General features: G+C 33.5%; 1 protein-coding gene and 1 long non-coding RNA gene across 2 annotated transcripts; both read right to left on the bottom strand.

Moving 5' to 3' along the window:
- Positions 1-8,466: 8,466 nt before the first annotated feature.
- On the bottom strand, positions 8,467-9,170 carry LOC123002535 (uncharacterized). The gene is made up of 3 exons (XR_006412138.2): positions 9,001-9,170; positions 8,788-8,944; positions 8,467-8,726 (listed from the first exon to the last, which is right to left on the bottom strand). It is a non-coding gene; the product is annotated as an uncharacterized lncRNA (long non-coding RNA).
- Positions 9,171-9,226: 56 nt separating this feature from the next.
- Positions 9,227-10,271, bottom strand: LOC123002548 (uncharacterized). Its single transcript, XM_070212081.1, has 4 exons — positions 10,191-10,271; positions 9,989-10,113; positions 9,442-9,690; positions 9,227-9,385 (listed from the first exon to the last, which is right to left on the bottom strand). Exons 1-4 carry the CDS (start codon positions 10,243-10,245, stop codon positions 9,227-9,229), a joined length of 588 nt encoding a protein of 195 aa, XP_070068182.1. The 5' UTR covers positions 10,246-10,271.
- Positions 10,272-10,700: the final 429 nt, after the last annotated feature.

Below are 10,700 nucleotides of genomic sequence, written 5' to 3'. Positions count from 1 at the left end.
CATTAATTTAATTTAAAAAAAATGTCTCTGTCTTCTGTTTCAACTGGTGTTCTTCTTTTAGCTTGTTCGATTTTGTACTATTTGTACTATTTATGTTGTTTGTATACTGTGTGAAATTTGACATTTCCGAACTCTAGTTGCTCAATTGAGAAAACATGTTATAGATTTGATGGATTTTATTCTCCTGTGTTATCGTAGGAAAGAACGGAACGTGATCACTGGAATCGTTAGTGTACGGCTCTGAATGAAAATTCGGCTTCTGTACAGGTACGGTGGATCGTGCTACTATGCGACTGACGTATGAGTGTTTCTTTAAAACTTCATTGACTTTATCATCGTTATTTTGAATTTTGTTTTCACTGTTTTTTAAAGCAGGAAAGATTTTCTTGTAGTCATTAAGCTGTGTGTAATTTTGTCTTACTGAATAAGCTGTCAGCACCTCTTTTCGAGCCAATTTTTTAATGCACATTATTTTGTTAATATCCCTCTCCTTTTCCCACTGAGGGCAGATGTGGCTACCTCTGGCCGAGTGATTCGTTCCATTGCATAAAATACATTTAAGAATGGTACATGTTCCCAAGCAATTCTTTACCCCACACTTTATGCACCGTTTGGTGGTTTTGCATCTGTCACTAAAGCGACCCAATCTTCCACAACTAAAACATTGCCTCACCATTGGAATATACACTGAATTTGAATTTGCATCCTTGGCGTTATAAAAGTACATTTTGTACAAGCTGGAAGCCAGCGTCACAATTTCTTTTAAACCCGATAATTTCAGAAGTCGAATCTTTTCAAAAAGGAATAGTCCACTCTTAATGTTTTGATATTCAAAAAGAGAACAATTTTTGGTTGAAGCCTAGTACCCAGTACGACGAAAACTGCTAGCTAAGCATAGGAGTAAGCGAGAGGCAAATAGGTAGCTAAAGCCTTTAGCTGGGACTTTTTTATGTCCGTCAAAATAGCGTCGACCAGTTAGCAACAAAAGTGGAACGGTGGAATTTTGACCACTGGGGCCATTTTTATTTCTTAAATTTTCTCGCTATTTGGGGGTCGAATTGAAAAATGTTTGATTGAAAATTGTTAAGAATTAAAATATCTATAGATCTTTATAGGTTGGGGTCAAATCCCCTCACAGAGGTTGTGCCAATAAGCTTCTTGTCTGAAAGGGTCATAAAAATCAAACCCACAGATTTTGAGTAAAACGCCTAACAGTGAACCGACCTTGGATTTCTCCACAAAAAAGGGGGCCAAAAATGAATTTGTCTGGAGCTCCACTCATAGAGGTTGTGCCAACATGCACGGTAAATGGGCACATTGGGGATCCTCCTAAGAACGTTTATTGAAAATTTCATGAAAATTAAACCCACAGTTTTCGAGAAAATTGATTTACAGTGTGGGGGTTAAATGGTCAAATTTTGAAATTGGCCGTTTCCCGCTGACTGCGCCAGCGAGACACCTTACAGCCATGACATCAACCATGTAAACATCCATACATTTTCTATGCAAACTTAAAGTAATTAATACAGCTCTCACAAAGGTTGTGCCAACTTGTACGGTATACCAACAGAAAGGGCATGTTTATGAGCAATTTCTGCGTAAATTTCAGCGAAATCAAACCCACAGATTTCGAGATTTCAAGTCATTAAAATTAGGCTTTCCACGCGGTCATAGCGAGACGGCGTACGGAGCCATGACAAAGCCATTAATATGTTAATGTTTTCTATGCAAAGTTTAAATAATTAATACAGCTCTCACAGAGGTTGTGCCAACTTGCACAGTATACCAACAGAAAGGGCATGTTTATGAGCACTTTCTACGTGAATTTCAGCGAAATCAAACCCTCAGATTTCGAGATTTCAAGTCATTAAAATTAGGCTTTCCACGCGGTCACACTAGGCAACCAGCGAGACAGCGTACGGAGCCATGACATAAACAAAAACTAGGTATTTATATCGATATATCGGCAAGTACGACCTACAACACTTAATTGAGCCAATTGGCCACTTTTTGGCGCCTAATATCGAAAATAAATATATTTATACCCTTGCTGAGGGTATTATAATTTCAGTCAGATGTTTGCAACTCAGTGAAGGATACGTTTCCGACCACATAAAGTATATATATTCTTGATCAGCATCAATAGCCGAGTCCATCTAGCCGTCTGTCTGTCCGTTTCTATGCGAACCATGTAGTCCCTCAGTTTTAAAGCTATCGCTATAAAACTTTCCCAAAAGTCTTCATTCTATTGCAGGTAGTACATATGTCGGAACGAGCCGGATCAGACCACTATATCTTATGGCTGTCATAGGAATAATTAACAAAATAATAGAAAAAACTTTATAGAATGTAGGCTTTTTGATTTTTGACAATGTAAAAATAACACCATTTTAGGTAGGCATACCTGCAAGGGTATATAAACTTCGGCTGGCCGAAGTTAACTTCCTTTCTTGTTTTATATAAAATTTTCAAATAATATGTATGCACCCCATAATTGGACTTGCCCTCCTGATTATTTTAATGTCTAATTCATCCAAATCGATCCACTGATTTTGGAAAAATGTAATAATTTTTTTGGAGCGGTTGTGGAGTTGCCATACTGCAGAAAGCCGCTATCCCCGTTACTTTCGAAAAAGATAGTTAGAAGAAGAGAAGTAAAACGAAGCTACAAAATTATTAAAACAACTAAAAACAAATACATCATATGTAAGTAATCGTATTGAGTCAAATTTATTATATTAAATTTATAAATATAAAATAAAAGACACTATTACAAGACATTCATTTAAATTAAAAAATTCCATAAAAATAGTGTGAATGAGAATGAAAGTGTAAATGAGAATGAAAGAGTGAGTGCGAATGAGAATGGTGAGCTTCCGCGTGAATGGGATGTGATTGAAAGTGTGATCGAGAATGAATGCGGGAATGTGAATGAATGCGTGATCGAGAATGAAAGTGTAAATGATTGAGTATGAAATGATTGAAAGGGCGAATGATGAATTTGAATGGGATGTGAGTGCGATTGGAAATGAATGTGAAAATGCAAATCCAAATATAATATATATTGACACAATTAATAACACAAATAATAATAACAAAACTGCCGAAAAATCATTGGGCTTGATCGGGAAAAGCCGAAATAAGTGTTCCAAGTGCGGAGCCAGTTTAGGCACTATTACAAAAACAGCCGAACACGAGGAAGAATGCAATCCCTCGATGCTTACATTTGCGTGTAAAAATGCATACAAAAACGTTAAGTGCGTTTTTAAGTGTAAGTCGCTTAAGGCCTTGGCTGGGCATAAGGGCAGATGCCTAAAAACGCTTAAGATAACACATAAAGGGCTGTCCAGGCCACGGCCTGCAAACTCCACAAGGAATTGGCAATTCCTCAAAGGCCCCAACTGTGGGAAAGACTTTTTGAATCGGCAAGGCAGGGCGAGACACGTTAAATCGTGTAAAGTAGTCCCTCAGGTTAAAAATATACGGCCCTGTTCTAGTTTTCACTTCCGAAAGTTTCACACGGATTCGAATTTCCCAGACCTGTTCCAAGACTCACTTCCGAAAGAACTGCACGGAATCGAATTTCCCTCTGTTGTTACTCTGTTAACTTCCGAAAAAATCACACGGAAACTTTCCGCCAATCATATGACAGGCGGATTTAAATTCGGCAGTATAAAGATTAATTCTTTAAATATACTTCGCGATAGCTTTATAAGTCAAAAATATTTGAATGCTATTCCTTGATGTTTTATGTTCCTAATTGCATCATCGGAATCGAAATTATTTGCATATATGACTTATTAATAATTATTTTGTGGTTGCACCTTAAAACTCGGTAAATTCTAGCTATGACAATTAATGCAAATTCGCCGCCCATGTTCTAAATTCCGCTCGGATTTGGTAAAAATGGCCTAGAGTTGTCACGGTATGGATATAAGTTAGAATTTCCTTGGGACTTATTCTAAATTTATCCGATAAGGTTAATGGTTCTTTTATTAGAAAGATAATTTATCCTAATTAACGAAATAAGTGTTTTGGCTCGGAATACCACATTTTTTCATGTGAAATTTGAACGGGGACATTTGATAGGGACTTTGTTTTTCGACTTTGGCATCTCTGTATGCTCTTGCAGTTTGCAATACTATGATTCCCACACTGATTTTTAATACTATTCTGTCGGGAGCCTTTTAAAACTGCGCAGGGACCAATGGGAAATTTTATAAAATGTCCCTAGCAAGAAAGGGAAATTTAGTTCTGTTAAAGGGAAATCCGATAATGTTAACAAATTCACCTCCGAGTGAAAACTGGAACAGGCCTGATATATCCGGCCTATTCCAGTTTTCACTCGGAAGTGAATTTGTTAACATTATCGGATTTCCTATTAACAGTACTAAATTTCCCTTATTTGTTAGGGTCATTTCATATTATTTCCCTTTGCAGTTTTGCAAGGCTCCCGACAGAATATTATTCAAAATCAGTATGGGGAAACACAGTGTTGCAAACTGCTAAAGCATACAGAGATGACAAAGTCGAAAAACAAAATCCTTCTCAAATGTCCCCGTTCAAATTTTACATCAAATATTGTGGTATTCCGAGCCAAAACACTTATTTCGTTAATTAGGATAAATTATCTTTCTTATAAAAGAACCATTAACCTTATCGGATTAGTTTAGAAAAAGTCCCAACTAAATACTTACCTATACACTCATAGAAATTTTTACCCTAAATCGCCCTAAAAAACTGACTTTTCGCCCGTGGATTTAGAAAATCGCCCGTAAATCGTATCCTCTGGCGATTCGCCCGTGGATTTAGAAAAATTTTTCTAAAAAATTCCTATGGAAATTTGGTTTAATTTAGGGTGTTTTTTCTTGAATTGATAAATATTTTCCTGTTTTTAAGGTGATATGCCCTAATTGTACCAATGGGCTTTCTAATTTCTATCCCATATGCCCTTAAATTTAGAACAATTTTCGTGAATTTAGGGTAAAAAGCCCTAAACATCAGAATTATTATTCTAGATTTGGTTCAGAACTGTCATAATTTAGGGCAAATTTTCTTTCATTTAGACAGATTTTCCTCTTTTATTGGTGACTTGCCCTAAATGTGAGATGCGGTTTCCTTAAATTTAGGGACAATTTTCTGAATTCTCGTGTAAATCGCCGCCAAAAATAGAATTTATTTCTAAATTTTTTTAAAAATTGGGATTACTTTTATGGTATTTTTTTCTGAATATTAGAAATTATTTTCTTAAAAACAGGTGGATAGCCCTAAAAAAATGGGTGTATTTTTTGATTTTCATAAATTATTTATTATTTTACATTGGTATTGCTTAAATTTATGTATACATTTTTTTAACATAATAAATATTTTTAAATACTATTAGGTACTTATAATATTGCTTAAACTAATAAATATTTAAAGATTAGTTAAAAATAGAATTTAGGTTTAATATACATGTTTTCATTTATTAATTGTGTTTCCGTGGGCGGAAATTTGATGTCATTCAACTTTATCAGGGTATATTCCTTTTTTTTCAATATTTTATGACATGTAAAATGCTCACTATATTTCGTTTTTAGCTTAGCACATAACATTGAAACTTCGTTTTCAAAGGAACATATTTCATTTATTTCGAATGATATAAAATCTGGTTCGAAGCTGTATATTATAAAATTCTTTTTAAAAATAATATTTTGAAGTTTTACGTAGGTATAACAAGTAACATTTTCTATTTGATCATAAAAGTTACAAAGCTCTTCGAATAATAGGGAATTTGTTCCTAAGCACTTGGATTTGCTGATTTCTAGTTCCTGGACTTTAAAATTTTGAATATAATTTGCAAAATTAATACACATCTTGTTTGCCAAGGACACAATAATGTTTTTTCGAGAAGTCGTGTTTTTTGCGTATGTTTTTAAGCTTTTGTGTTTGGCTTCAAAAGGAAAAGTCCACATATACTTAAGGGGTCCAGACTGTTGTATTATATCATAATAATGTAATAAAAAATGATGCTTTGGCTTTAAAGAATCATTAAATAAAATAGGGTATTCCTTATTATGGTATGTTATGATTTCTTTTAAAGATTTTAAATCATTGATGGTATACTCAGAGTATGTAATTATATCCATTAACTTTAGTAAATTTTTCACAAATTTCCAAACCGTATCTTCAATTGGAACTAAGTCCCCTATCATTAATGGAAAATAAGTTACAAATGTGAGAAGCTCACGGGCTGTTGCTTTAATATTAAATTTTTTTAAATGATTCAACTGCAACGGGGGAAAAATATTTCCGATTTCAGCAGTACCGTATTGAAAATTAGTTTTTCGTAAATTTAATGTTTCTAGATCAAATATTTTAGTACCAATGTAATGCATAATAATATGCGGAATATCGTAGCGTAAAATGCCTTCGAATACATCGTGAAGTATGTCGACAGAAAAGTTTTTTACTGCTGAAAAATGTTGAAGTTTATTAAAAGCACAATCGGACTTTATTCCTGTTAATTTTGGGTCACTCTGTTCAATATCTTCTCTATAATTCACTTCATTTCGCAAATATTTAAATTTAACATTGTATGCTAATGCAGTTTTTGATTTTGAAAGCTTACAAAACCTGCAAAAAAAACTGCTTGAAAATGAGGTTGTGAATCCCAAAACGCTATTCAGTCCCAAATTGTCGCCTAAAATTAGTCCTAAGACAAAAACTATTTTATGGTGCCTCCCATTTATTTTTACATCCACTCCGTCATTTTCAAGTTCTTGTAGAAGCTTTATAAATTTAAAAAGGCACTTAGAATAACCTAATAACTTAATATCAAATGTCTTAAATAATGCAGCACAAAAGATATTATTTAATTCATTGGGAGCAGTTGGGAAGGACAAATAAACCCCTTGAATAGGGGCACAATGTGGGCCCAATGGATTGTTAACCTCGAAGTCATCGAAGTATAAAAAGTATGGCAAGACAATTTTATCGGAATTAGAGAAGCTTAACTTAATTTGTTTCCATAAATAACCGTTTACGAAATTACAAAAATTCTTTTGACCTTCCCAATAAGCAAGTCTTTTCAAAAAACTGTCAAGTACAGACGGCATTTCAAAAAATTTTTTTAAGTGAAACTTTAAAGGAAAGATTGCCGCTTGTATTTTTTTTTGCTTTTAAAGACATTCTGCTTCTAAATCTAATTGGGGATATTCTATTATCAATGGTTATAATAAGCGGATCCTCATATAAATCTTTATCCCTGAGAGTTTTTAATAGATTGTATTCACTGTTACAGTTCCTAAATGGGTTTTGGCAAAAATCTATAATATTATTTAAATCGTGTGGCGTCTTTAGTGAATTTCTAACTTTCCGTAATTCCTTTTCTAACGGGGTTGTGATATATCTTTTAATTTCTTTTTGCAATTTGAAAACTTCTTCGCGTGGAGTTTTTAATATTGAGCATAATTTTAAGGTAAAGTTTTCTGTATTATTTTGGAAATTTACGGTGTTCGGTTTGGAATCATGTGTGTTGACAATCTGTGGGCTTTTTAAATCTGATTCTATCTCTTGTTGTGAAGGTTTGTTTACTATCGGAAACTCTAATAATTCTAATTCTTCTTGTTGTTAATTTACTATTGTACTATTGTCGTCTGTATTATTTTTTTGTAAATGTAAACTTTCGTTTTGAATGTGTTTGGCGAGGGACCGTATATTAGAATATGTTTGGGAACAAAACATAAAACCGCAAGGAAGATTGCAAAAAAGTGTAAGCGTATGATATTCACACATATGAGCCATGAATTTAGTTTTGTCAGCAAAATTAAGAAAGCAAATTTTACATTTCAGTTCCATTTTGATACGGATTTGGAATAAAAATATGAAAAACTAAATAGTAAGAAGTAATAGTAAGAAAAAAAGTTACAAAATTAAATGATTATAAAAAAAACGATATAAAAAACTAAACGTAATGGTAAGAAAAAATAACAAGTAAGGAAAAAAAAAGAAGTTTCAAAATTAAATGATTAACCTAAGGAAAACTATATAAAAACTAAATGTAATGGTAGAAAAAAATAAAAAAATAAAAAAAAAAATAAAAAAGTTTCAAAGTTAACGAAAATTAGCAAAAAATTTAAACCTAATATCTTATAATATAAAAAGAAAATGTAATATATTGAAAATTGAAATATTATAAGAGAAAAGTTCAAATTTAAAAATAAATTACTTTTTTAAATTTTTATAATCATTTATCAGCTCCGAAACAGATTTGTTTTTTATATCTGAGCTAAGCTCAATTTCAAAAATTAGCTTTTGAATAAATGTCCACACCAATTGGCACTCACTAGGATATTTGAGATTTAAAACAAAAAATATCTTGAAGCAAACATCAATACTTGTGAGCAAGTCTGGCATACGGTAGAATATACCGGAGGATGACACGAAATAATAAAATACAAAATACAAATACAAAAGATAAACAAAAAAATCAGTCAAATTAATTGGGTTAGTTCCGATACAACATACAAAGGGCTGAAGTTTTAGCTTGTCACTGAAACAAGTATCCGTTTGATCCTTTAGAAATGTCTGCAGCTCGCCCAAACTCGCCTTCCACACCATGAATCGGTTTCTCGAGTCGGCGATCGTGAATTTGTCTGCTGGATTATTGGATCCAGGTTTTTTGCATCTGTTTGTTGGAACCAAAACTGCATGTAGGCACATCCATATTAAAGTTGACTTAGTTCCTAAATGAGAAAATAGTTTGCTTTAAAAATGATTTTATAATATCTAAACATAAATAAATACCTTCTGATTGCTGGTCAAAAATTTTCAACAAATTTAAACTTTGTTGCTCTCTGACTTTGGACTTGAGAAGGGGAACAATTTGTATTTTAAAATTATCCCATTTTTCAACCAATTTTCTGCTTTGATGGGGATACAGCAAATCAAAATCGGCCTCAATCTAAAATAAAATTACTTTAAAGATATGGGAAAGTTTGGATTTTAAGAGTAACGAACCAGAGAGTGTCCAAATGATTGCTTTAAAATTGGAAATTCATCCAACACATCGGAGAAATTTGCTTCTGATTTAAGAAAATTAGTCCTCCACATAAAGCTAGAGTTCCAGTGATTCAGAACAGTCTCGAACGGCTCGACATTTAGCTTTAACCAAGTTCTTGCTAACTCGACCTCCTCTGTAAACGCAAAATACTTCTTAAATACATGTATTCGAAAAAGTTAAGTTTCACTTGCCTTCAAGAACATGTGCATTTGGGAAAAGATTTTCTTCGTCCTCAGACCTGACTTTAGGAGCCTTATTGGAAAATTTAGCTTTAAGGTTGTAATAGTTTGAGTAGAGCAGTCCACCTGGCTTTTTGCCTTTGTTTTTAAGAAAATAGGTTTCCTAGGGGAAAAAAACTTCCAATTTAATACTGTTTTTGGAATAAAATAGTTACTTACAGCAGTTTCAGAACTGAATAGATGAGTAATTTGCAAGGCGACGTCTTCTAAGAGTTCCTGCTTGGGTTGAACAGCATTTGCCAGCAAGTACTCTACGATGGAACAGCTCAGCTCCCTTCGCGTCCTGGTATTGAGGGATTTTGTTTCTTCATAGCTATTTATTATAAGCTTTCCCTTCTTGCTGTTTGCCAGAATATTGCTCAATGAAACACCAAATACGGACTCAATACTGTTATCCTGATCCTGATCCTGAAAATTTATGAAATATGTCTAATTTTTAGCTATCTAGATTAATTGTTGCACAGAATTTAAACCAAAATAGATCTTCACTTTACCACAAATCACACACAACTGAAAGTAACTCAAAATTTCAACCCTTATTCTGAAAAACAAATGCGCAGTTTCTTTCTTTGCGGCGCCCACGCGTCGCGACTGCGCAGTTTATTGCCCCTTCGCGCAACAAAAGGAAAACAAATGCATACACACACATATTTCGACAACCAAAACGTATTTATGTTTGAACTTGCACTGAATCTTTAATACTTACGTTTTTTTGCCATAGCTCTAGTCTTTGAAAAAACTCGACTGCTGGCCCTACCAATTCTACTGGAATTTCACCACGCAGCTGATCCCATTTTAAGTGTTTTAAGGTTTCAAGGTTGAAATGCCGTTCTAATAAACACAATTAAATTATATCACATTAATTATCTATTTATAAAATACGTACATGTACTACACAATTTACTTACCATTAAAAATATTAATAAAGGCTTCTCCTCCCAAGTCTTTTAGTAGCAGCTCCATGACTTACGTCTAACACTTGTCAAAACTCACAACGCACTAAAATCCATACATACGTAGGTCACACGAAGTGCACACAAATTTCCCGAAAGTTCGTCGAAAAAAGTGCTCCGTCTCACTCTTTTGAGGAGACGGAAACATAACCAAAAACCGCTGCATATCTGGTATCTCTATTTTTATATTTTTCTCTCTTTCTATGCTGACCTGCAGTCCTCAGATTTAAGGCAAATCGCCGTTGTGTTTAGAAAAATTGTAGGGAAAAATTTAGGGCGATTCGCCGTTGGATTTAGAAAAGGTCAAAACAAAGCAAATCGAAAAAAATCGCCCTAAATATTAGAAAAATAGAAAAATTAACCCTAAAAAGATTTTTTTATGGCCACCTGCCTTGAATTTATGGCAAATTTGTCGTGAAAATAGAAAATTTTTCTCAGTTCACGGGCGAAAATTTTTTTAGGGCG

Source organism: Drosophila takahashii, chromosome 2R, assembly GCF_030179915.1.
Source record: "Drosophila takahashii strain IR98-3 E-12201 chromosome 2R, DtakHiC1v2, whole genome shotgun sequence".
Taxonomy (NCBI): domain Eukaryota; kingdom Metazoa; phylum Arthropoda; class Insecta; order Diptera; family Drosophilidae; genus Drosophila; species Drosophila takahashii.
This window is presented reverse-complemented; position numbering and strand designations above follow the sequence as displayed.